General features: G+C 50.0%; 1 protein-coding gene across 4 annotated transcripts in view; it reads left to right on the top strand.

Annotated features, from left to right (window-relative positions):
* The first annotated feature begins 1,925 nt into the window (after positions 1–1,925).
* The window catches only part of DNAJB6 (DnaJ heat shock protein family (Hsp40) member B6), a 49,908-nt gene continuing 24,648 nt past the window's right edge, over positions 1,926–27,185 (top strand). For 3 of the 4 annotated variants that reach the window (XM_087820896.1, XM_087820895.1, XM_087820894.1), the window contains exons 1-5: positions 1,927–2,032; positions 16,523–16,612; positions 18,667–18,776; positions 20,572–20,637; positions 21,664–21,774. In XM_087820896.1, coding sequence (XP_087677022.1) covers positions 16,548–16,612; positions 18,667–18,776; positions 20,572–20,637; positions 21,664–21,774 — 352 coding nt within the window. In that variant the 5' untranslated portion in view covers positions 1,927–2,032; positions 16,523–16,547. Of the gene's footprint in view, positions 2,033–16,522; positions 16,613–18,666; positions 18,777–20,571; positions 20,638–21,663; positions 21,775–23,644; positions 23,750–27,185 lie in introns of all 4 variants that reach the window. The other variant, XM_087820897.1, reaches the window with a different exon arrangement.

Below are 27,185 nucleotides of genomic sequence, written 5' to 3'. Positions count from 1 at the left end.
TTTATTCCAGTAAATTTTGATTTCTTTTGCTAAGTGGTCGTCTGCTAAAAACGACCTAAGTAATACAAGAAGAGTTCAGGAAACGTGAGGAATAAATATACACAATAGAAAGCAATCTTTTTTCAAAGTTTATTTTACAATCACGGTTGACATACAGTGGGTCAGTTTCAGGTGGACAGCATCGGGAGGCACCTTTTGTTTCGAAATAGGTTAGGCTAGAGCCATGGCAACGTAAGCGTCCTTGACGCTGGACACGAAGGTGCTGTCACCCTTTGTACAGTGTCAGGTGCCAAGGGCGCGGAGGACTGAGGAGCAGCTGGGGTGGCAGCTGAGAGGTGGCTGGGGCTGGCCGCGGCAGCGCCCGGGGGGCGAGGGGAAGATGCACCAGCCCTTCCTTCCCCAAGGGGCCTGACTAGGCCGCGGTGCCCGGGGTCACGCGGGGGGACAGCGGACACCTGTGCCAGGAGCAGAACTCAGACCCCGCTCTGCTCTGCACTGACCGACTTCCTGGGGCCTGGCGACAGCTCCCAGCCCCACCCCACTTCCACGGGTCAGGGGTCACGGCTTCCAGTCCGACCTCAGCTCCCCAGGGCCAGGGGTCGTTCTTGAGTCTGACCCCAGCTCCCCAGGGCCAGGGGTCGTTCTTGAGTCTGACCCCAGCTCCCCAGGGCCAGGGGTCGTTCTTGAGTCTGACCCCAGCTCCCCAGGGTCAGGGGTCGTTCTTGATTCTGACCCCAGCTCCCCAGGGTCAGAGGTCGTTCTTGAGTCAGACCCCAGCTCCCCAGGGTCAGAGGTCGTTCTTGAGTCGGACCCCAGATCCCCAGGGTCAGAGGTCGTTCTGGATTCTGACCCCAGCTCCCCAGGGTCAGAGGTCGTTCTTGAGTCAGACCCCAGCTCCCCAGGGTCAGAGGTCGTTCTTGAGTCGGACCCCAGATCCCCAGGGTCAGAGGTCGTTCTGGATTCTGACCCCAGCTCCCCAGGGTCAGAGGCGGTTCTTAATTCTGACCCCAGCTCCCCAGGGTCAGAGGTCGTTCTTGAGTCTGACCCCAGCTCCCCAGGGCCAGGGGTCGTTCTTGAGTCTGACCCCAGCTCCCCAGGGTCAGGGGTCGTTCTTGATTCTGACCCCAGCTCCCCAGGGTCAGAGGTCGTTCTTGAGTCAGACCCCAGCTCCCCAGGGTCAGAGGTCGTTCTTGAGTCGGACCCCAGATCCCCAGGGTCAGAGGTCGTTCTGGATTCTGACCCCAGCTCCCCAGGGTCAGAGGCGGTTCTTAATTCTGACCCCAGCTCCCCAGGGTCAGAGGTCGTTCTTGAGTCTGACCCCAGCTCCCCAGGGCCAGGGGTCGTTCTTGAGTCTGACCCCAGCTCCCCAGGGTCAGGGGTCGTTCTTGATTCTGACCCCAGCTCCCCAGGGTCAGAGGTCGTTCTTGAGTCAGACCCCAGCTCCCCAGGGTCAGAGGTCGTTCTTGAGTCGGACCCCAGATCCCCAGGGTCAGAGGTCGTTCTGGATTCTGACCCCAGCTCCCCAGGGTCAGAGGTCGTTCTTGAGTCCGACCCCAGCTCCCCGGGGTCAGGGGTCGTGCTTTGGCCCGCCCTTCCCCCCCCGCGCATGCTCCGCGCGGGTCTGGGGTGGGACCCATGGAGACCCAGGGGGCCCAGAGGGGGCGGGACGCGCGTGGCGACGCCCTAGGCCGGGGCGCAGGACCCCCGGCCGCCCCCCAGCGTTCGCGGAGCCGCCGCCGGGCCCGGGGGCGGGGACTCGGCCGGAAGCCGCGCTCGGCGGCGCCGCGCGGCCAGGGGCCCAGAACCTTCGGGAAGGCTGGGGGGGGCGGGGCGCATGCGCGGCGTCAAGCCGGGCGGAAGTGGACGCGGCGCGCCGCCGGCGCGTGACGCACTTCCTGTTTGTTGTTGGAGAAAGGAGAAAGGAAAGCGCGAGGAGCCGCCGCCGTCACCAGCGCCGCCGCGCAGGAGCCGAGGAGACCGGGCTGCCGCCCCGCCGCGCTGCGCTTCCCGCCGCCGCCGGCTCCGCGTGCTGGTGAGGCGGCGCTGCGACGGCGTGTGGGCCGGGCCGGGGGGCGGGCCGGCGAGGGGCCGGGGCCGGGGCTCTAGGCGGGCGGCTGAGGGGCCTGGGCCGGGGCTCTAGGCGGGCGGCAGGCGGCGGGCGGCTGGCGGCTGAGGGGCCTGGGCTGCGGGCGGGCGGCGGGGCCCGGCCTGGATGGGGCGGCGGGGCCGGGGGCCGGGGGCCGGGGGTCGGTGGTCGGTGTGGGGCCGGGGGCCGGGCCGGGCGACGGCGGCGGGCCCGGGGCGGTAGTCGGGGCCCGGGCACGGAGGGCCGGTTCCGAGCCTAGGCCGCCCCTTCCCGCCCCGGGGTCCCAGCCCGCTCCGGCGGTTGGAGCGGGACTCGGGCGGCCGGGCCGCGTCCCTGTCCGCTCCTTGTCCCTGTCCCAGCCCGTCCCGCCCGCGCCCGCCCCGTGCCCTCCGCGGCGCCCGGGCCCTGGGCCGGAGAGGCCGGCTCCTCTTCCTCAGGCGCCGCACGTAGACCCCGCCGGCGGCCCGGGCAGGGCGAGAGCGGCGTCCGGAGCTCCCCGCCGGCGGCCCGCGTCGGTCCCGGAGCGGGGCGCGGACTCCCCCGCAGCCCGGCCGCCCGGGTGTCGCTTTCCTGCGCCGCGGCCGCGCACCCGCCGCCCGCCGTTCCCCGAGCGCGGGGCGGACGCGGGAGCTGCCGGGAGGCTCGGCGCCGCCTCGGGAGAGGCTCGGGCCGCGTGCGCCCCCAGGGCTGCCCCGGGCGGCGGGCGCGCTTCCGGCGGTGTCCGGCCTTCTCGTTCCGGCCGCGGGCGCCGCGGAGGCTTGGAGGCTGGCGTGGCTGACCTGGCAGGAAAGTTAAGTGGGCGAGGGGGGCGTCAGCGTAAGCGACCTTCGGGCCTGGAGAGGGTTTTTACGGTTTTGTTTGAGTCAAACTGAGGACAGTTGCTGGGAAGCAAAACCTCCACGGATTGAGCAAATGCTCTGGCAAATGGCAGCTTTTCACACGTTTTTGTACATGACAATGGAAAGAGACGTAAGTGGGTTACGGGACACCCATGGGCGAGAGAAAGCCGAGTGGGAAACCTGGGGAGCGGGCGAGAAGTAGCATGTGCACTTCCTCCTACCGAGGGGCGCTGGGTAGTTAACAGCCAATTGACTCGATGGTCATGACAATGAGGGGATTTGCCACCTTTGCTCCGGGGCGGTTCCTGGGCTTTGAGGGGTCCAGAAGAAAGGAAATCACTTTGTTATTGCGAAGGCTTGTTCATCAGGTTTGTTGTTGTAGGCACAAAAAGACAGGCTCAGTTAAGGTGAAGATTGACCTTTGTTAGGGAAAAATATTGCCTCAGGGTATATGACTAACCCACCGTGAACTGCTTTTAGTTAAAAAAGTTTTAATTTCAGACCATCCTGTGTGGTTAACTTTAAGTCTCTTAATTTGTCAGGCCTCCCGTGAGCTGGTCAGATTTAGTATGTGGGCCCTTTTCATACACAAGGGAAAGATAAACCCTTAATTTGAACTTGTTTGTTGCTTTGTCCTTAAGGTTTAGTCTGTTTTTAAAAAATAGTTGTGAATATCCATTGTGGATTATGTACCCCCCCAATCTTCCCCAGTCCAACCCCCCACCGGGTTCTCTGGGAAGTTTAATCCGACTTGTTTCCAGTAAGAGATGTCGGCCCTGTGTGGGGTTAGGCTGTGTGTGCTCTGCACACCACTGAGAGCCGGGGGTTTTTGGATTATGCAGAACCTGAATTTGGGGAGGTGTGAATGACTTGACAGGAAGTGGGAGGGGAGGACACGGGTTTAGCGTGGAGCTGCAGATGAGAAGGGGGAATTCAGAGCCTTCAGGAAGAAGGTCAGATGAGGGCAGCATTTTCTTCAGAATGTCAGTGTTTTGGATTTGGAAGTGGTAGATGTGGAGGCATTTCTGGCTGCAGGCCAGGGGTGGGGAGTTGAGCAATACTGTGAACTGAGTTGTGGAGAGGGACTTCGAGTCTGACACCTGCAGCTAAGTGGCGTGTACCATAGCTTTCCTGGGTAAGCACGCCCATTATTTTTAAGCAGTAGAACCAAGAACATTCTCTCTTGTAATAACTGTTTTAGACAGTTTCAAACAAAATCGTACTAGTCACCACTATCAAGTTTCCTACTTAACAAATTCCAAAAACCGTTTGGGCTGGGGTGGTCTGTTTTTTTAAAACAGTTTTAGAGGGCACTTTAAAACTTGGCAAATATTTTTAATTCATTTTTTTCAGGATTGTCATGTAATGCCCTGTCACCTTAGTTGGTGTGACCGGTCCCTTCCCCTGTTGGTTGATGCTTAAGGGTGATTGTGTGGCACTTCAGTGTCTTTGCTGAGGAGTAAGTGAGCACAGTCAGCCCTTGTAAGCTGATTATTTTAACAGGATTTTAGAAATTTCATTTTTTTTGCCTTGGAAATGAGTCTAGAATTTAGAATGGTGGTGTGTTAAACATCTTGTTTGATTTAAACGTGTCCAGGACACCACCTCGTGGTGCAAGGCAGGTAACTGCAGGCTGATTAGTGAACTGGGATGGGATCGGTGACAAGATTTAACATTTTGTAGTTAAAAAAACAGACCACCCCAGCCCAAACGGTTTTGGAATGTGGATAGAATTTGGGAGAACTATAAACTTGAAAAGAGGTAAATGAGAACAACAGCAAAGCTGGTGAAGAAAAGAACAGTGATAGAAATGATAATATGGAAACGGGAAGACAGTGCTAAAGCCTGATCAGAGAAATGGCTTACTGGGTAAGTCAGGTAGTGAAAATTTGATGATTTTATTATGTTTTGATTATAAGGTGTTTTTCCAAACTTTGTATTTTTAGGGGACTTAAGAAATCACAGCTGACCCCTTTTGTTATAGCCTACCTAAGAAGTAAATTTAAAAAGCCTTTTTATGGTGGGGAAATTAATTTCTGAAAAATAAGAGCAGTTATGTTTCTATGGCTCACGGTGTACATCAAAGCAGAGAAGGTGCTGTATTTATACCCTTTCCCCTTGGTATCTTGTTTCAAAAGCTTTATCTTATCTAGGCATAGCCTGGTTTTCTTTTAAAGTTTTTTACCTTATATAAAGTTTGTAAGGAATTTTCTGCCATTCTAAATGAAAAACAATGGCAACCATTGCTTATGGCTGTGAGGCAGTAGAACTGTTAGTAGTATATCCAAATACTACGGCTGTCTTAGGGTCCTTTGTGTTTTCTTGTGTGTGTTTTTTTGTCCCCCGCAGCCTCCTCCCCTCTGGCAACCATCTGATCCATTCTGTATGGGTCTGTTTCTGTTTTGTTCATTCATTTGTTTTGTTTTCTTAGGTTCTACATCTCAGTGAAATGGTATGGTATTTGACTTATTTCACTTAGCACAGTACCCTCTAGGTCCTTCTGTGTCACAAATGGCAGAGATTTCACTCTTTATGGCTGAGTAAGCTCCCGTTGTCTGTCTGCACCACCATATCCATTCATCTATGGGTGAGCACTGAGATTGCGTCCGTCTCTTGCCTAGTGGATCCTTAGGCTCAGTTGCCAGTGTCGGTTGTCTTTGGAAGGGTGATTCTCCTCAGGAAGAATGTGGTTTGTGCCCTTTAAAATGCTCCTCCTCCCTTTCCCCAGAGGCATTTAGAGTTTGTCTTGTGTTTGTGTGCGGGTGCTCGGCAACCCTGTGCATTCCTCAGGGTGGGCCTCGGTGCCTGTGTTCTTTTGTGCCTGTAGCCTCGTCCCAGCCAGAGTGCTCAGAAAATACCGGTTGAATTGGACCCTTCTTTGTTTGCATTCTGATTTCCCTTTCGCAGTTAATATAAAACATCCAATTTAAGTTCACAAGGAGCAGAGACTGAGTACTTACCGGTGTGCTCTATTTCATTTCAAGGAAAGGAACCTAGATTGACGATTGTCTCCATCTTGAGTCAGAGGAAAAACTTCCCTTGTGTGTTTCAGGAATGCTTTAGGGGATGTTGCGTAAGAACAAAAGGTTTAAGTAGACAGTCCCTTTCTCCCACCGGTGTATTTGTTCTGGGAAGTTGTCAGGTAATGAAAGGGCACCTGGGAAGCTGCTCCAGATTTGCCATTGCTTTTTAAACTTCTTGCCTGCTTCCATTCCAGTAGTAGTGTAACAAATTAGTGTGATGCCACAACATGAGTTAAACACTTAAAAGACATTTTACTTAAAATTGCTTCTTTTCTAGAAGTAATACGTATTTTTGATTTGCTGTTTTTTAAGCTAAAGATAGGGAATGTCTTCAAATTGACGACATAACATCTTTTGAATTATGTTACTTAAACTACATAGCCCTGGCCTGTGTTGTTCAGCGGTTGAGCATCAACCTATCATCCAGGAGATTGCGTCTCAGTTCCCCAGGTGCGGGCTTGATCCCCAGTAGGGGGTGTGCAGGAGGCAGCGGACAATGACTCTCACCATTGATGTTTCTCTCTCTCTCTCTAATGACTCTCTCACTATTGATGTTTCTCTCTCCCCCTCTCCCTTCCTCTCTCTCAAATCAGTAAAGACATATATATATATATTTTACAAAAATGTATAGCCCTGGCTGGTGTGGCTCATCTGGTTGAATGTCATCCTATACACCAAAATTTCTCTGGTTGATTCCTGGTCAGGGCACATACCCAGGTTGCAGGTTCCATCCCTGGTCAGGGTGTACAGGAGGCAACCAATGGATGTTTCTCCCCTGTATTGATGTTTCTTCCTTGAATTAATGTTTCTCTCTCTCCTCCCCTCTCTCAAATCACTAAGTAACAAAACAAACACAACATATGATGAGTAAAAGTCTGTGGGTGGATAACAGTGAAAGGCTTTGTGGAAGAAGGAACTTCTCCCCACTTCACCTCCGTTTTTGTTTTGTTTTTAAAATATATCTTTATTGATTTCAGAGAGAGGAAAGGAGAGGGAGGGGGAGAGAGAGACAGAAACGTCAATGATGAGAGAGTCATTGATCAAGCCCGCAACTCGGGCATGTGCCCTGACCGGGAATCGAACCCCGATCACCTGGATCCTAGGTCGACGCTCAACCTCTGAGCCACGCCGGGCCGGGCTTCACCTCCATTTTCAAAGCGCAACCTCAGATTGGAAAGTAGCTATAAGGAGTTTGTTCTGTTGTTTCTGCAAGCAGAGCAAGGTTTCTTTGAGTCCAGATGGAGAGAGATTTGAGAAAGGTCTTGTGGGTGGAGAGACGGTCACTTTTGTTTTTTGTGTGGATGACCAAGATGTGGGATGTAGAGGAGCAGAAGACCTCGGAATATGGAGTTGTCTGAGCCCCACCATGCTTGAGGAACTCTGGGACTCTGCAGGGTCTGGGAGAGTGGTATGTTTGGGCTCATACTGTATTCTTTTAGGTTTCATTAAGAGCACGGGGCATGAAGGTAATCAGGAGGTGTGGGGTCCTGTACATGCTTTTCTAGTACATCCTCAGTGATCTCCGGAATAGACGTTAGTGACAGTGATTTTGTTGGAGATCTAGGCACTTTTTCTCTCTCAGAGACTTAGCAAGAGTGATCTAGACTAATTTTCCCCAGAGTTCTACCTTAAGAACTAGTAATAAAACATTTAAATGCAAGTAATAGCAGTTTAATTCACCTGTGTAGTAATCACAGTAGATATGCTAATTCATTAAGTGCTCCCACTTGGTGGGATGGGTCTGCTGTGTTGTGAGGATAGACTTCTCCATTCCAGCAGCTTCTCACACATGAGCCCGAGCCTGAGACCCAGCTCACTGCTGCGCTGTAGGGCCGACTGCTGAAGTGGAGCTCTAGGGAAAACCAGTCCGTGCTCATTGTGGGGACAGTGAGTGGCTGCAGCTTCTGGTAAGGGGAGACTCGATTAGGACATGTAGAATCTGGCAGTTACTCTAAATTCATCTTGTTACGTGGACAAGAGGTGTGGGTTCTCTTTCTAGGTAAATGTTTGCATCAGTCACCTGAAATGCTAATTTAAAATGTAGATGCACAGGCTAACACACCACTGGGTGAAATGGCCTCTTTTCCAGTGGGCCTAGGAATCCTCGTTTAGACAAGTTCCATTTTTCATGCGTGCTAATCTGTAGACTGCCACCTTGGTAGGTTGTGTTTGTACAGGCTCCTGTGTTCTTGGAGGCCGTGCCCACAGCACTCAACCTCACAGGTTGTGGACCTGCTCTGTGCTGGCCCTGAGTAATTTCTGAGGCCTGAGTTGTTCCCAGTCATGTCCGTAGAAGCAGTATATTGACTTACCACTTTTTTCTGGTCCTAGTAATGTGTGACACCATGGGCACCCCCGTGTCGAAGACTGACTGTGAGTAGACAACAGTTCAGGTTTGGTTTTCACTAGTCCCCACAAAGGCTTTGCGAGGTTTGGTCAGAAAAACTCAGAAAGGCCAACAGCTGGATGGAAAATGGACCAAGGCCATAGAGGAGCAAGCAGTTGGCAGGAAGCACCTGAACATGAGGGACACGGGACAGGCCCAGGTTAGCGACGGCTTCTGAGGGCTGGGAGTACTGGGCACAGTGGGAGTCACAGCCTCTGGGCCACAGCCAGGCACTTTTTTTCCTTTTCTCTTTTTGTTGTTAATCCTCACGGAAAGGGGATATTTTTCCATTGCTTTTCAGAGGGGGAGGGAGGGAAGCGGGGAGAGAGATAGACAGAGATGAAAACATCGATGTGAGAGGCACATCCATGTGACACATTGACTGGTTACCTCCCACTTGCTCCCCCACCAGGGCCGAGGATTGAGCCTGCAACTGAGGTATGTGCTCTTGGCTAGAATCAAACCCGGACCCATCAGTCCACGGGTCTACACTCATAACTGCTGAGCCAAACCGACTAGGGCCCATTGATTTTTAGAGAGAGTGGAAGGAAATGGGGGGGCTTCAGTGTGAGAGAGAGAGAGATTAATGTGAGAAAAACATATCCATTGATTGCCCTCCTGCCTCCTGCACGTGCTCTGACCGGGGCTGGAGATGAAACCTGCAACCTAGTAGCTATGTGCCCTTGACCAAGAATCAAACCTGTGACCCTTTGACTTGTGGGCTGATGCTCTACCACTGATCCACACAGGCCAGACAATGTCTTCAAAAAAAATGTGTGTATTTTATAAAAAGATTTTTTTAAAATTGATTTTTAGAGAGAGGGAGAGGGAAACATCAATGTGAGAGCAGAACATCCTGCATGCCCCCTACTGGGGGTCAAGCCTGCAGCCCTGGCACATGGCCTCACCTGGAATCGAACCAGCAACCTTTGGTGCTCGGGCCGACTCCCAATCAACTGAGACGCACTGGCCAGTGTGATGTGTACGTTTTTAAATACGTTCTTACTGATTTTAGAGAGAAAGGGAGGGAGAGATAGAAACATTGGTGAGAGAAACATGGATCAGAGGCCTGCATGCCCCCTACTGGGGATCAAGTCTGCAACCCCCAAATGTACCCTGACCAGAAATTCAACCAGGGTCCTCTTGGTTCATTGGTTGATGCTCGACCACTGAGCTACACAGGCCGGTCCAATGTGTACATTTTTGATGCAGAAATTTCTGCAACTTGCTTGGAGTGATGAAGAGGGCAGCTTGCACTGGATGCCCCATTCCTGGGCCGCGGATCTCCCTTTTCCCCAGGCAGAAGGAAGGAGGTGCCGGAACAGTAAGGGCTCAAGTGTTAGCCATGTGTGGACACCCCCGCTCACCATGCTCTCTGCCTACTTTAAAGGGGAAATTGTGGTCTGTAAGTAGTAGTATTTCCTGAAATTGCCCTGCCAATCCCTAAGCCATTTAAGGGCTTCTGCAGTGTATGAGTGTACCGAACTAGTACCTAATTTCCATCTTCCAATTCTCTTGTCTCTGCTCTCACATTTTTTTGGTTCGTGTGTGTACACAGTTTTTATTTTGATGACTTAATCTTGCATTCTTTTTTTCTATTTAGGTGGACTTGACATACAACTTTGTGTAGGTTGGATGTGTACAGTATGTTGGTTTGATACATTTATATATGACAACATGATTACTACAGGAGTTAAGCTAATACCTTTATTATGTTGCACAATTATATTTTTGTGTGTTTTTTATTTCATATGCTTTTTATTTGCCAAATTCAACTTTGCCTGGTCTACCAAAGGCTTAAAAAATAAGAGCAATATTACTTTAAATGGCTTCAGTTAAAGCTCATTATTTCACTGATGCCGTTTATTTCCATAGGCGGTAGGTGCATTCAGGCCATGTGTAGTATCCTTATGGTTGAACAGAAAACATAGAATGACTTTAAAAGCATGTTTCAGATAGTGAGCAAGGAATTGACTCACCAGGAGACTAGGTAGTGGTGGCTTCCATAGAGGTCCTGAGAGAGAATTAGTGACCAACAGAGTGAAAGGGTTATGAAGATAGCAGGAACAGGTCAATCAGAATATTCATTAACTTGCTAAAGAAGATTTTGGGACTGTATAAACCTTCATGCACCACTGTTAACGTCACTGAGTACAGCACACCCGTAAACGCACATTGATGTATAGATGGGCCTTTTTGAGCTTGTTCACCCACTGGAATATGAGGGGACTTTAGTAGCTCTTGGGCATTCTGTAGTCAAAAGCTTTCTTTTGTGTTACCCACTAATTCAGTAAGCTCCCTTATTCTTTGCCAGGGATTATGTTCCTGAGAATTAAAGATTGAATGGTGTGGGTCCTGACCTCAAGGAGCTTTTGATCTAAAAACATTTTAAAAACCACAGTGTCATGTGTAATGCATATGATTATTATAATGGAGGCATGTAGAACATGCCAACCACGTAAGGAAAGGTACATGCAGTCTGTCCTCAGGAGAGGTGAGGTAACTTACATTGGGATGTGGGTAAGAACGCACGTGGGAGGTGCACAGGTAGGCATTCCAGGTAGGGTGAGGGTTGAGGGTCAGAACATGGCCCAGTCTGGAGTCAGCAGGTGGCAGAATCTGCACACAGGAAGGCAGTGGGAGGGTGGAGTGTTGGTGCTCTTCCGGGGAGTCTGCTGGTGCCTGGAAGGCGCCACATGTGGTTTTGGGAGTACACTAAGGAAGTTTATTTCATTTTAATAGTCACATGTTGTTGCAGGACAAATAACTGATGTTTGTAATTTGTGACTTGTGGGCATTACAGTGTGCCCATTAACAAATCAATTTTCAGAAATGTAAAAGAAAGTAAAGGAGATAGGCATGTCGAGTAAGAATCAGACCAGAAATTGATAGCACCTACTAAACTAGGAAATTGTTGAAGGGTTTGAATAACAGACTTGCCTAATGTGTGTTGTTTGGCAGTGGTGTGGCTGACAGATGTGAGGGTCTAAACCAGGGTACAGGGGTAGTTGGTTAGGAATATGCCATTGGTTATGTAGGTTAGAGGAAGGGTATATATTAGGCACCCCTAGGTTTCTCATTGGGTCAGCTGGGTGAGTGGGTGATGTGGCTGGAACACGGAGTATAGGAGATCCTCGGTGGGGTGTGTCCTCTGTGTCATGGGAGCTGTGTCGACATTTCAGACCATTGATGTTGGTAGCGATTTGATTTAGCTGGGTTACCCTTTCCCATGTTTGTTCCTGTTCACTACGTGTGGCCCTTGTTCTTTTCAAAAATACTGTTATTGGCTTTAGAGAGGGATAGAGATTGGGGATCGAGCCCCCAACCCAGGCATTTGCCTAGACCAGGAATCAAACCAGTGACCTCTTGGTTCATGGGTAGATGCTTAACCACTGAGCCACACCAGCTCTTCTTATTTGTTGCTATTTTTGTCTTACACATTTTTTTCTGACTTTTTTTTTAAATATTGATTTCAGAGAGAGGAAGGGAGAGAGAGAGAGCAACATCAATGACCAGAGTCGTCATTGATTAGCTGGCTGCCTGCTGCACGCCCCCAACTGGGGATCGAGCCTGCATGTGCCCTGACCGGAAATCGAACCATGGTCTCCTGCATCCTAGATTGATGTTCAACCACTGAGCCGTGCCCAGCTGGGCTGACTTTTGGGTTTTAATTGAACATTTCATACAGTTTCGTTTTCTGTCCTTTCTTAGCATTTGTTACACAGGCAGACCTGGAGATATTGGGGGTTTAGTTCCAGACCACTGCAGTAAGGTGAGCATTGCCTTAAAGGGAGTCAGTCAACGTTTTGCTAGTGAGGGTCTTGCTTTTAGTTTGCAAAAAAAAAATCTGTGAAGCACAGTCAAGTGAACTAGCGATAAAATGGGCCTTTTAACCTTCCATCTGGTGGTCAGAGTTTGTGCTAATCCAGCTGTACAGTCTCGGAACACTAGCGTCCGGCAGGCGCCTCATGAAAACAGGAGTTCCTCGCTCCTCCCTCCCTGCCCATCACTGGTGGATTTTGTCAAATTTTAATTGTTTCTTTTGACCCTGGTTAGTCTGAAGCAATGAGAAATGAGTGACCCTGTGGCCACTCTACATGGTAGTGGTATCAGTACTTATGTCAGCGCTGAAGGTGTCCTAGGAGATGTCCAGGACTTTAGTGTCTAGACCCCAGGGTATTGTCATTTAATCTCTTTATAAAGCTTGTTTTAGAGTTTATATTACAGTTGTCTTACTGGCTCCTTTTTTTCAAATATATCTGTTGATTTCAGAGAGAGGAAAGGAGAGGGAGAGAGAGATAGAAACATCAATGATGAGAGAGTCATTGATCGAGCCCGCAACCTGGGCATGTGCCCCAACTGGGAATCGAACCCCGATCACCTGGATCCTAGGTCGACGCTCAACCGCTGAGCCACACCGGCTGGGCACTGGCTCTTGTTAAAAAAGTAAAAAGGTAGCCCTGCTGGTTGTGGCTGGTGTGCATGCTCTCACACACTCCTGGTCCTGGCTGTTCCATCGGTTTTGTTCCCATGTCCTTTTGACATGGCCGTACTTGTTTGTTTTGACTTATTTTTACTTTTCATTTTGAAATCATTTTAGATTTACAGAGGAGTTGTAAGGGCTTTCCTGTGTGCTTTTCACCCAGCTCTCTTCACTACACCAGCTTGTGAAAGGGTTAATGTTGCTACAGAACTGTTGACCCAGACTTCATTCACATCCCACCATGTGTCCATGCATGTCCCTTCTCTGCTCCAGGAGCCCAGGTGGCATTTAGTGTCTATTCTTAGTCACCTTCTGCAGCCGTTCCTTGTGTCTCTTGACCAGGCCTGTAAGTTTTGCAGCTTCTTTCCTTTCTCACCTGACCCATGTTCTAGGCTGGTCTTGTATCTCTCCTGCCCCAGACGTAACATGAGCAGGACAGTTAATTTTATTCCATCTGCTTACTCCCCAGTCAAGGTGAGGGCATCGAGGTGTACAGACTGTCCTGTAGCACAGAGCACTGGAGTCCTGTGCTCACAGTGCAGTTGGAACTGACCGTGCCCTTTGCAGCTGGTTGTCCAGTGCTGTGGGTGATGCCATCTGTGCATTGGTCAGCTCACCTCGGCTGAGAGAGGGGAGGATGTACTTGAATCAGCAGGTACCTGCAGAGAGAGGGAGGGAGAGTGTGTGCGCTTGGGGGGCCTGGTGCCATTGAAGATGGAGAAAAGGGAAGGGGTCGGAGCTAGTTTGCTGGAGACCAGGCAACACTGGGTTAATTCACTTTGTATGGGGGGGGGTTGTGTAGTGATATTAGTGGTGGTGAAATTTCCAGTCTTGCAGCTTGGGAGCTCAAGGTAGAATTTAATAAGAGAAAGTCCAGGTGGGAGTGGGGAGGGTCAAGAGTCAGATTTGGTCATGTTCTATTTGGGATGTCTGTCAGATGTCCAGGTGGCTATGTCAAGCACCCATCTGTCTATTCATGTGACAGATCCAAGAGAGACTTAGGATTGGAACTTAAAATCGGGAAACCGTTGCTAAATAAATGCTATTTAAATAACGGGAGGGCTGGTTGAGGGAAGTGAGCTGGCATGGCAAGGAAAGTAAACCAGGAGACTACCGTGACCAGAAAGAGCCCCATTGTGCTCAGGGTTTTGGAAAGTCACACAGTATGATCCCCCAGAATGTCTGTAGGATGCCAATGGGGGAGGCTAGCTCTTCCTTTTGACCTTAAATAAGATGCTTCAGGTGTTGGGTGGGAGCTGGCCAGTGCTGGCCAAGGGAGTAGAGAAGGGTCAGCATTGGCAAAGGGGCGGGCAGCAGGGCATGATGTCAGGCTGTTCGTCAGACGTTGGGTCTGATGCAGTTCACTCCAATTTTCTTCCTGGGGTGGTCTTCCTTTGGAAAGAAGACCCTTGGAGGGCTGCCGGTATGCTCACAGGAATCCCCGGGGTTAGAGGACTCTTCCCAGGGGGATGGTAGGTGGTTGAGCAATCACACATGCACCTCCTGGCAGTCATGGCCTCCTGAGTTCCACCCATCTTCCCATGGCTGCACCAACTGCCTTGAGGATCTGGCTGCCATACAACCATGATTGTTTTCACAAACACGGCACATTATTGTAAATACAAGACAAACTGTTGGGACTTCAGAGAAATGGGCATGGGCTTTGGATTGGTGGCAAAGATGCCTAAGCATGGTCTCTGACACACCAGATGATCTCTCACCACATGTGGCTCAGGCAGTGGTCCGGCTGTTAGCAAGTGGGAGCTTTGTGCAGAGACCTCTCCCTTTTGTTGTAACAGTGGGCTGGCACCATCCCGTTGGTCACTGTGGAGATGGCTCGCAGACCCATGTGGCAACAAGCAGCCCCAAGTGGAAGTAGCCATATGTAGTTCTTAGCCCTTTGAGCCTAGCTGAAGGGATGCTGGTTTTCTGCTTTCAGGCTGCCGTTGCAGTATTGTGACCAGTGGCTGTGTTTTTAGTTTCTGAAGGTTTCAGATTGTTGTGCCTCTGGTCACGAGAACCAGCTACCTACCTCTTCTGTGGTAGTAATCTCCAGGCTGAACTTCACCCGCTGGCCACTGCACTTTGAGTGATGTAACTACCAGCGAGAAACTTTTATAATTGTTTGCTCACTCCCATATCTTCTGATTGCATTTAAAACAGTTTCCCTAATGTTCTGCGTTGAACATATTTGAACATGGGGAAAAATTACTGTGAACAACCATGGACCCAGGCATACTCTCCCCTGATTGCTGTGCCGCTTTTGGTGTCTTTCTCATAGCTCATTGGGCTTCAATGTCAAGTTGGAGGAATTAATAGAAAATAGTTATCATATTGTTTTTCCCCCCTAATTTGTAATTTAAAACACATTCTTGGACTATACTTGAGAAATACATTTTTTTATAATATTTAAAAAACATGGCCTTTAAAAAAATTTATTATTTGATCCTCGCCCGAGGATGCTTTTCCATTGCTTTTCAGAGGGAGTGGAGGGGAGTGATGGGGAGAGAGACATCAGTGTGAGGGAGACACATTGATTGACTGAGTCCTGGACTTGCCCTGGCGGGGGCTGAGGATCAAGCCTGCAACCAGGTACATGCCCTTGACTGAAATCAAACCCGGGCCCTCCAGTACAAGGGCCGATGCTCTAACCACCGAGCCAAACCAGCTAGGGCTCAGATATGTCTATTCCAGAGAGAGGGCGGGAGAGAGACAGAAACATCCTTCCAACTGGGGATTGAGCCCGCCACCTGGACATGTGCCCTGACCAGGAATCGAACCATGATCTCCTGGATCCTAGGTCGATGCTCAACCGCTGAGCCACGATGGCCAGGCCATATTTTGGTATTCTAAATGGAAAATTTGTAGTCTGTTACTGAGTTTCTTAACCTTCTAACATTTGGAACTTTCATTAGTGTACTTTAGGGTATACATTCTTTTCTGAATTTCACTTTAGACAGTTGATCACACTGATAGCCCGTAGTCAGAGAAAGCCTCCTTTCCCCTCCCGGGATGTGACGAGGGCGATGTGTGTGGTTCCATGCCAAGTTCCTCTGGGCAGGACATTGTTCTTCGTGGTGGCCCCAGTGGCTGGCCCAGGGATGCACTGAAGGGTCAAGGTAAGCTTCTGAGTGTGCTGAGGTGGGAAAGCAGGAGGCTCACCAGGGTCCTGTCAGCGGTTGCTCATGTGGGCACCATGTCTCTGCCAGAATCACCTGTTTTATTTCATTTAGGTCAGTGGTTTTCAGCTGGTGGGTTTCAAGAATGTTTAGAACGTGTAACACCTGACTGTTGAGTCAGGGCACTGACCTCTTCCCTTAGATTGTCAAATAAACAGCAGCCAACAACACTAGGCTTCCAGTGTGAATGAATCAAAATCATACCTGTTTTTTTGGGGGCGGGGGTGTTAGATTGGCAAAAAACATTTTGTGTGTGTGCTGCAGAATTTTAGTAGTTCATGTGCCATGAGATAAAAAAGGTTGGAAATTGCTGGTTTAAGTTATGGTTTTCAGGGCTTTTTTCCCCTGTATCAAAAGGGTCTTATTAGGGTACAAGGCTTGTAATCAGTTCCCAGAAAAGGCCACAGCTGGACAGGCTACTAGCTAGAGCTGAGGGGATGGCCCCTCCACTCCCTTCTGCGCCACTCCCACTCCATGACAACTCAGCCTTGCCCTGTTGTCACTGACCCTAGATTTCTAATTGCAGGACTCGTTCCAACAGCCTGTAAAACATGGTGGATTACTATGAAGTTCTAGGCGTGCAGAGACATGCCTCCGCCGAGGATATTAAAAAGGCGTAAGTAATTGTATTTCTGTAATGAGTATTGGGTTGGACACGGGTAATTGGGCAGTATAACTTTGTGTTGCCTGTAAAACTGGCATTCAGTGTAGAGCAGCAGTCTCTGTTTGCATGCCCAGTTTAATTCTAACCTAACAAATTAGTTTTTGTATTCTCAGACTTCCCGGTGTGGTGGTGGGGTGGGGAATAAGGCCACATGGTTTCCTCTCTCCCTTGCCTTGGGGCAGTGGATTCTCTTTCTGCTGAAAGAATGAGATAATCTCAGGGAGCCCTGACATTGGACTTTGAAATGGAGTGGACTGAGCTGCCACAGCCTCCTGTGTGGACACCTAAAGTCCCCATTACTGACTCCCCGGCCTGTACCTCTGACCAGGGCATGGTCCAGGTGACCTGGATCTATTTTGATTCATTAGATGTTTTTTTGTATACATGTATTTATTTATGTGTTTTTATTTCAGAGAGAGGAAGAGAGAGAAGCATCAATGATGAGAGAGTCATTGATCCACTGCCTCCTGCATGTCCCCTACTGGGGATGGAGCTTGTAACCTGGGCATGTGCCCTGACTGAGAATGGAACTATGACCTCCTGGTTCATAGGTTGACGCTCTACCACAGCCACTTTGGCCTCATTAGATGTTTTTTCAAAACATCTACTGGGTGGGGGTAGGCAAGCTTGTCCGGGTGCTGGTGTGTTTTCTTGACCTCACACATTTGGCACAGCTCTTCTCTCTAGTCCTCCATGTGGTCTGTCATTTCTTGAGGAGGGTTGGAAGCCCTTTAGGGGTTGAGATCTGCTACTCCATGGTCAGGTCCTGGAGATGTGAGAATAAAGGACTGTTTACCATCACATATCTCAGCTTTAATCAGATTTTAGTAAGTTAAGATGAGGATTTTGGTTAAAATGATGAAATTAAATTGAACCACAGCAACCTCATGTTAATAACTTCCCCAGTGTTAAGAGGACTGCAAGGCTCTTGTTTTAGTCTTAGATTTTGAGGGGCAAGCCCCTCTCCATTTAATGTCTTAGTAGTAACATATTCTGCTTATGTTTAGCTAATTAGAAGAGTTTTTCTGGTCTGGAAGGATGTGGCTCAGCAGTTGAGTATTGACCTAGGATCCAAGAGATATCAGTTTGATTCCCGGTCAGGGCACATGCCCGGGTTGTGGGCTCAATCCCCAGCAGGGGGCATGCAGGAGGCAGCTCATCAATGACTCTCACATCATTGATGTTTCTTTCTCTCTCTCCCTCTCTCTGTCTGAAGTCAATAAAGACATATTTTTTTTAAAAAGGAGAGAGGATTTTCCTGATTTCAAACAGCACTTGATTTTTATCTTAACTGGTATTTTGGAAATGAGTGACCTTGGTCATAGACTTGCATTCAGAGTGGGGCGGCTCTGAGAAAGACTTGGAACACCTGACTGTTGAGGCCCAGACTGCCCCACCTTTGCCACACTGATGGTGAAGCCGTGGCTGCTGAGGAGATGCAGACGTGAGGGCAGGACAGTTGTGTGGGGCCTCTTCCTGCTCAGTGACCAGGGCCGCCCTCCGCCCACGTGCTTTCCTGCCTCAACACCCAAGCTCATGCTGTGCACACTTCTTTCTCAAACATTTAACACTTTTTTAGGATTTGTATTATGATCTCTGGATTTTAGAATTTCTTTATTTTGTTCTGGGGGGAAAGGAGATTTTATAACTGAAACCATTAATGTCACCAGTTTGCAATTCTGAGGCCATTTTCTTGCCTCATTCCATTTGAGAGCCCTTTGGGTTTTTAGTTTTTGTGTTTTTTTTTTTAATATATCTTTATTGATTTTAGAGAGAGGAAAGGAGAGGGAGAGAGGGATAAAAACATCAATGATGAGTCATTGATCAGCTGCCTCCTACATGCCCCCCGACTGGGGATCGAACCCGCAACCCGGGCATGTGCCCTGACGGGGAATCGAACCGCGATTTCCTGGATGCTGGGCCGACCCTCAACCGCTGAGTCATGCCCGGCCGGGCCCCTTTGGGTTTTTGTACTTTTAGATGAATACCCTTTTACTCTTATTAAGGTACCGGAAACTGGCGTTGAAGTGGCATCCAGATAAAAATCCTGAGAATAAAGAAGAAGCTGAAAGGAAATTCAAGCAAGTAGCCGAGGCATATGAGGTGCTCTCAGATGGTGAGTGACGCAGGGCAGCATCTTGCTAGGCAGTAGTATGGCTGCCCGAGAAGAAAGCCTCTGACTTTCCTCGGGAGGTTTGACTCTTGTGTTCCTAGCCATGAGTGCTGGGAGCACCCTGGTTCCTGGGCTTCCAGTGACTTCTAGGTGCTGGCAGCAGGACTGATATCCTGGTCTGAGGGCTGACAGGGCAGATGAAATCAGACATCTGTGTGAGTCACTGCATAGTGCATCCTTTGTTGTGTAAGGACTGCTCCTGTCCTATGCCCTGCTTAAACTTCTGTGCTCATATATGATTTTCACCACTTGAGAGATCTTCCTTAGTTTAAGCACCTAAGGAATTGAGTACACAGCTGAGATGGAGACTTCAGGTGTGTTTTTCCCACCCCCGGTCTCGTGCATAGGTATTGAGTGCTAATGAAAGTCAGATCCATTAGCCTAGTTGCATGAGCTATGCAGAAGCTTATCCAGCCGAAGTTCTTGGTGGAGGGGAGACTCGTGCCACGTGCTGGGGTAGGGAGGACAGTGTGCAGCTCTGTAAGGAAGTTGTAAAACCACTGGGTCCTCCTTGCCAGGAAGCAGTGCTAGATGACCCGGCGTGAGTCAAGGTGTAGGCATTTGAAAGGGTAGAGGCTGATTCACTGACCACGGGGTGTTCGCCTGCTCTGGGTGCCTGCATAGCTCAGGGCACTGTTGAAAGACATTTCGGATTTTGGAATGAACTCCATTTGACCACCACCCATGTCAGTAGTTACACATGAGCATCCTTGTGTCCATTAACATCTCCCTCCTTTATTTTAAAGGAAGGACCAGGCATCTTTCACAAGTAATTTCTGTTATTTACCAAAGTACAAGAGCACTGATGCCTGTCATCTTAATAATGCAGCATCTGAGGTCTTACACTGGTGGTCGCGCTTTTAGGCTGGACTGATGTGAACACACCGGGCCTCAGTGTCTCGTTTGTGTGCTGACTTCGCCCTCCCGGAGTCATGGGATTCATAGACCAGGAACTCTAGAAAAAGTGAGGACTGAGCCCAAACTCGCAATTACCAGGAAGAGAACTTTAAACTCCCATAGGAACATGGCTGCTTTCTCTTTGATAGCTTAGTCTTTATAGTATAGTCCCTACATGGCTGTGATCCCCAGCCGGGATGCCGGAATCACCTTCAACGGAACAGTTACTGTTCTTACCAGGACTCTGGTTCCCAAACCTGGTGGGGAGCGGTTTGCTCCTGTGCCCGATTTCCCTACAACCCTATGATTTTGTAGAATGTGAGATGTGGGCAACACATGTTGTATCAGAAGAACCTACCTGTGGAAATAAGGGCTATATTGTCATTGTTTCCATTCCGGAAGGTAAAGAGGACAGCGCAACAGATCACAAAGACTTGGCTGTGCCGGGCTGTCGCCAGGGGCCCTGAGCCTGCAGGCCCGGGCTGGCGTTTTTCTGGCTTTCAGTACATGTACTTCGTACCCTCACTTCTAGGAATAATTTTGTGATTTAATGTAGCATGTGTAGCATGTGTGGGCGGTGGAGTGAAATATTTAATGTTTATAATCATGTTTTAAACGTCATAATACTTAAATATTTTCCTGAGTATTTTGTGGAGAGATGTGCTTAGATTTTCCCGGCACCCCTTTGATTTGAAGTGAGCCAGGCCCACTTCTTACCAGTGATTGTGAACACGGAGAACTGTGCTGGCCTTTCACTTGCACCTAGGGTTCCTTTATCTACTGGACTTGGACGACGGGAGGGGAGCTCGGTCTTTAGTGACTTCTCTTTTTAAATTTACAGCTAAAAAACGGGACATCTATGACAGATACGGCAAAGAAGGATTAAATGGTGGAGGTGTAGGTGTAGGTACGTAAATGCTTATTTTTCTTTTTGTCATCAAAAGGTCTTGAAAGAGGGGGATGAATTTGATAGCTCTCTTGGACAGAGTCCTGCTCGAGTAGGTACAGGTGCAGCCTAGACCCTGAGCTGAGTGGGGAGTGGAAGGATGATTGACGGCGTTTACAGAGCCTACTGGGAGTCTTGTTAGACTAGATATAAAGTAATACTATCTTGTGAGCAAGTTCGTATACCTGACGTTATGTCAAAATATCCTTAGGGTTTAGAGAGAGATTCTACTGAGAAACGGCTCACCTCCTCGGGTGGTAAGGCCTAGACAGGTATACCTTTTTTATTCTCACTGAGAGAGAAGTGGTGCCTCTTGTACATGACGCAGCTGGGGATGGAAATCCCAACCTGGGCACCCTGACCAGGAATTGATTCTGCCATCCTTTTGGTGAATAGAAGGATCCTCCAACCGAGCCGCTGGACCAGGGCTAGACAGGTGTGCTCTTGGATGAGACGTTCCTGTAACGGTCTGTGGTCCAGCCAGCTCCACAGAGTGCATTTGGAAATCAGTGCTCCAAACCAACCCTAGACAGGTTGTGAGGGGCTGTGGACACACTTGGTTTACATGAAGTTTCCTAACAAAAACAAGCACGGGTGAGGCTGTGTGCTGAGGACACACTGATGGTGAGGAAGCAGCGTCCCCTTTTTGCTGTGACGTTCTGGAACCCCAAAGTCCAAGCACGTGTCAGCTCAAGGCACAAGTGCTTCCAGTCAGGAAGGGGCTTAGGTTTTGAGTGTTAGATGGAAGAGAGAAACCTCAGTGATCAGAGTGAGTCATGGATCGGCTGCCTACTGCGGATCAAGCCCACAACCTGGGCATGTGCCCACCGTGACCTGGATCATAGGTTGATGCTCAACCGCTGAGCCACACCAACTGGGCTGAAATGTTTTTTTTTAAGGTCTTGATTTATATAATGTTCTGTAGACAAATGATTGCCCTGGAGCAGCACAAGGATTGATAAACTGAAGTGTGCTGTGCTTTTGCAGGTGGAAGTCCTTTTGATCACCAGTTCGAGTTTGGCTTCACGTTCCGGAGCCCAGAGGAGGTGTTCAGGGAGTTCTTTGGTGGAAGGGACCCGTTTTCATTTGACTTCTTTGGTAAGTTCATCGCCTGGGCTGCCGCCTGCGTGGTGCCTGTGCCTCCCAGGAGGCTGGTAGCTCGTCCTCTGTGTAATCACTGTGCAGTGTGTCATTTAACTTTGTGTTTAAGCAGCACAGGAGTTGTACAAGTCTTTCGTTTTCTCTTTTGAAGATGTTTCTGAATCCATGCTTCTCACGTAAAAATGAGGGTTTTCACGTATTCTTTCACTGTGTATGGTCCTAATTAACTTCTGTTTGCCACCTAGACAGTGGTCTGAGCGTGGTTGCCTGGGCTCGGAATGCTCTTTCCTGTTTGTAGGAACTGAACTCTGAGTTCGCGAGTAGGTTCTGATGAATACCTGAAGTGTCACAGTGCACAGTGTGGAAGACGGTGGTTCTCCGCCCGCCTGCCTGCCTTTTCAGTGGTGTGTGGTGTGGTGTGGTGTGGTGGTGTCATGGTGACTCAGGATTCAAAAGAGCCAGCTCTAGTCAGGGCCTTACAGCGTCCTTGATCCAGAGGACAGTTTTTCTAGAGAAGGCTGTAGTGTTGCCACTACTTCACAGACGCGGGGTAGCTCGTCCCGCCACCTCTCTGTGTCCACGAGTGTCTCAGACACCGGCAGTGTTGGGGATGCTTGTTAGCCAGCCATGTCTGGAGCGTCTGTGCCGGGCAACCGTGAGGCCAGGATACGTGCCGCCAATGTCATTTTCGTCTTTTGGCTCATTGAGGGGGAAACACATCCCGTGTGAACCCCATCTTTCCTGGAGCCTGGTTGATGGGACGGAACAGTACCTGCAGGCCCCCAGGAGGGACAAACGAAGAGCAGCTCTGTCTGCAGACCACACGGGGACCAGTAGACCCCTGACCTCATGGCTGGAAGAGGAGCAACTTGCTGCTGTGGCCGGTAGGTGCTGGGCCTTCCTTCTGCTCACTGCCGAGGGGGATTCAGAGACTTCCCTTGCTGTGTGTGGCCTGGCTATAAGAAGGTAGCTTATGTTAGTGTTCGTTTATTAGCCTTTTAATTCACAAATAGGACCGTGAAAGCTAAGCAGAGGAAGTTGGGGGGGAGGACGGGACGGGACGTGATGGGACGGGATGGGACTGTGTGGTCCTTCTGAAGACTTGCTCTGGTTACTGCTGCCTTAAATATAAAATGTGTGGAACTACTCCCTGTAAGTGGATGTAGAGCTATCTGTCCCATCTGAAAGTTTCCTGTGCCTCAGTACAGCCCTTAGCAAACTCCAGGTGTGTTGTTTTGGGGAACAGGGCAGTATTGGTGACATTCTGTGCTAGGGCTGGGCCTGACCGTTGGCCACCTTGGGCTTGGGGTCTCGGGTACACCTGGTGGAGGCAGCAGAGAAGGAAGCATCCTGGGACTACTTGAACATGTATGTCTCATGATATTTTAAAGGAAAGAGTGGAAGGGAGGAGTCCCATAGTGCTTGTGGCTAGATTGTGTTGTTGGGAAAAATCTGATAGACAGTCCAAGCTTCCTTGTTGAGGTGCTTTTCCCTCAGCAGCTCTCTCTAGAGCTTCCAGTTACATGCGAATGATAAGGAACATGTCCTTTTAACCACCCCAAGCTGTTCCACCCTAAGCTGTTCAAGCCTTCTGACCATCACGTCTCCTAAACGGAGATTTGTATATGTAAAGAAATCCTTATGTGCCTGTGTGTCTCACATAGACAGTTTATTGACTGTGGCCACATGGCGCACTTTGTTGGCACTTTCTCCTGTGGGCCTCAGCCCAGTTTTGGAGGTGGCTGGTCCCACTGTGATTCTAGACTCCTAGGCTGTGTGTCAAGGGCGATGCTCTTACGTTAGCAGCAGGACTGCTGTGTCCCCACACATGGTGGGGCAGTGACACCTCTTCAATCCGTTCTTGTAGGTGTCCTAGGGGACTTCCACTTTCAGGCTCTCAGGATTTACACACAGGAGGAGGAGCTGCTCCACGATTACTTCATGTACGGAGTGACACTGCAGCCTCCTGGCGGTATGTGGGACTGGCAGGGAGTCTGCGGACGGTGATCAGCATCTGACTCCCATGGGCTCAGCCCTGTAGTAATCCCATTTATAGCAGCACATTGTCTTTTAGTCTCAATTTTCCATATGACTGTTTCTCTTGCCTATTCTGGCTTCCAAAAAAGTAGTTAAATATCTGTTATAAGACACTCTGAGGTGAAGTTACTATTTATTAGAATATTAAGTCTCAGGTGGGACCTAGATTCCCCAGATAGAATGGAGGGATGAAGGGTGTTGGACAGACAGCAGCTCTGTGCCTGAGGACCAAGCTGCGAGAATGGTCACATGACAGAGAGAGGACTTTGGCCTGGGTTCTGCTGATCTGATGTTAAGCCCTTCTGGATGGTAGATGCTCTCCCAGGAGAGCAGCGGAGGCTGACTCAAACCAGCAAGGACACACGGTACAAGCTGAATGCTGAGGCTGCTGACTGGCAGTTCTTCCCAGATAAGTACGGCACAAGCACCAGCCCTGCCAGAACGTTAATTGGCACAATGAGCAGGGTTTGCATAGTTTGAAAGAGGACCCCTTTCATTTGTGTATCATTACAGGGCACTCAGTAAAATGATGCTCTCACAGAAAAGTCCTGGCAGGACGTGCTGTTTGGGAGAACTGTCTGGGTGTAGACTGACATTTTATCTACTTGCATTCTCATGTTGGAAAGCCACGGCCAGACTCGAAAACCCAAAACTGTTCCCAGAGAGCCTGTTAATGTTAGCGCATTTTCCCTTCATAGTGGCATCTGTCTTTGTAAGCCCTGGTAAATTAAAAAACTAATGGAGAAATAATATGGCCTGTAGACCCGGGAAAGCAGCCTTTGGAGGAAGCTAATTGTGTTGCTGAGCCTGGTGCCCGTGTGGTGTAGTGAGCGTCACTTTGCTCTCCAGGGTTCGAGGAGGTGGACAGTGAGGAGCTGGAGCCCCGGGAGGAGCTGGAGCAGCCTGGCAGGGACCAGCCAGCGGAGGATGCCCCGAGCGAGGGGAACAGCGACACACTGGAAGTGATCTCCAGTGAGGAGCTCGAGGGCTTCAGTGAAGACGAGCTGAGCGAGGGCTGTAGCCTGGGCCAGGCTGAGCTGCCCAGTGAGGAGCTGGAGTTCATGTCCAGCGAGGAGGACGAGGCCAGCCCAGGGGATGTGGAGGAGCTCAGCGAGGACTGTGAGGAGCTGCTGAGCGAGGACAGTGGTCCAGAGCTGGAGGTGCTGCTGGCGCACCCGGGATGGGACAGCCGGCTTACACAGGGCCGGCTGTGGAGAGTGTATCTAGAATAAAGAGTTTCTGCTACTGCTGCCCTTCCTCAGACATGGCGCTGGTGTGGCGACAGCTGAAGACATCGGGCGCTGGTGGGGGGCTGGGAACAGCTGTTGTACAGGAGTCTTTTCCTGTGCTGGGGTCCCAGGGCCAGGATTACAGTGCTGGTGGTGGGGAGCCCGAGGTCAGGGCCTGAAGGTGTTGGGTGTAAGGGAGAGTCCCCTCCAGGCCTCTCCAGCTTCTGCTGGCCTCAGGGCCCCTCTGTGTGTAGATGTCTGCGAACCATGGCCCTTCTGTGCGGGCTGCCTCTGTCCAGATCGCCAGGGGTGGTGGGTTAGGCCCCATGCTATGACCTCTTTCCAAGTGAGTGACTTCGCTGGTCCTGGGGTCGGCCTGAGGCGCATATTTGGGCCACAGTCCATCCTAGAATGTTGTCTTCCTGACCAAGTTGTTCGTTTAGCTCAGAAACTGTGGATTGAAAAGGAATCATAGGGGAATGTTTAAGTTAGACTGGAGAGGAATCAGGAGCCCAGACAATGCCAGGTGGGCACAGTGGGGGGAGGAAGCCCAGGAGTGACCTGTGCCTGCGTGGCCCTGTCTGCAACAAGGCACCTGCATGCGCTGTACACGGGATGTGGAGGACACAGTGGGAGATACACAGGCCAAGTAGAAGTGTTAGTCATTTCCTGCGAAGCCACGGTCGTGAGTGTGGGGAGCAGTGGGGGGAACAGATGCCCCTCTGCAGCCTCACCTGTTTCTCTCACTGGTGGTGCGGTCATTGCTCTGGTGAGATGTTATCTCAGAACAGAAACATGGCTGCGCACGTGAGACCATGGAACTTTGCTTGAAGATAGTTACTTTTCACTTGTGATCCCCCTGGGGAATGAAGTGGATGCTGTGCTTGTGATGCTTAGCTGCTCTTCAGTTGTAGCCAGTGTGTACTTTGTGTTTTCTAGATGTTTGTTCCCCTGACACCGCCCTCCTTCCAAAATAGGGAGATGGATGGTTTTGGGGAAGGTTGTTCATCCTGAGAATGGGCTGGTTCCTGGACCATGGGACTAGCAGTGATGGCCACCCTACAGCGCAGCCGGTGTGTCTAAGTCTCAGGGCAGCCCAGCCCTCTGCCCTCAGCTATTGTTTCTCCCCACTGGGGAGCCAGCACTTGCCTAGGGCTGGTCCTCATTCTTTTCTGTAGTTTGCAGTTGACTCTTGGGTCGGAATTTTCCTGAATCCCTTGTAGGCTGGGCTCATGTCTTGGAATTTTGGTCCCCGTGGTTGAGGGAGCTACTTCTGGAAGGTGGTGCAGGTGTCCTGTGGCTGCAGGTACAGAGTGAAGGCAGATCTGAGGCAGGAGGAGGGGAATCCTGTAATTTGGAGAGGAGGGGACAGAAAGGGCCACCCACAAGGTGAGACACGGTTTTCCTTGTGGGTTCCTTCTGTGAGGAGGTCGTTTCTGCGGGAGTCAAGTTCATGGAGCTTAAAATGGGACTATTGGGGTCCAGTGCCTGTATCTTGGTTCTTTGGATAGATTTTTGTAACTCTTAGAAAATACAGTGCTGCAGCCAGACCTGGGATGTAACTAGAAGTTATATTCTGTAACAGGCATTGTCGTGAGTCGAAAGTGCGACGTTCACTTGTTTGGCGGATATTTAGCCTGCTGTTGAGTGCCAGGCACCCCCTAGCTCATTCTCCTGGGAGCTCCAATTTAATGGCTGCGTTCTGAATTTGCTGCCATTTCTGTTTATTTCACATTCCTTCCAAATAGATTTTCTCCTTCTGAATATGTAAGAAATGACATTTTTAAAATTGGAGTTGTAGTGCAGTGTTGTAATTCTAGCTTGTTGTAATGGGATGCATGGGGAGAATCGAACCACAATCTCCTGGATTATAGGCAGGTGTGTAACCGCTGAGCCATGCCAGCCGGGCTCCTAGCTGACTTTTAAGTTGATAACTTTTTATGGCCTGTGAATGATGTTATAAATATCCAAATGGCCCTTGGCAGAAAAGGTTCCCTACCTCTGGGTTAGATGCTTTTATATTTCTGTCTCTGTGCCAGTTTTCTGTGTGCTCGGCGTGAGGCCTGACACCATGCCTGCAGGCCTGTGTCGAGGGGCAGGTGGTGCTTACATTTGTTGTGGGGTGAAAGTACTACATGTGCG

The sequence above is a fragment of the Miniopterus natalensis genome, chromosome 10 (genome assembly GCF_054644295.1).
Source record: "Miniopterus natalensis isolate mMinNat1 chromosome 10, mMinNat1.hap1, whole genome shotgun sequence".
NCBI lineage: Eukaryota > Metazoa > Chordata > Mammalia > Chiroptera > Miniopteridae > Miniopterus > Miniopterus natalensis.
Note: the sequence above shows the minus strand (reverse complement) of the source record. Positions and strands in the feature narration are given on the sequence as shown.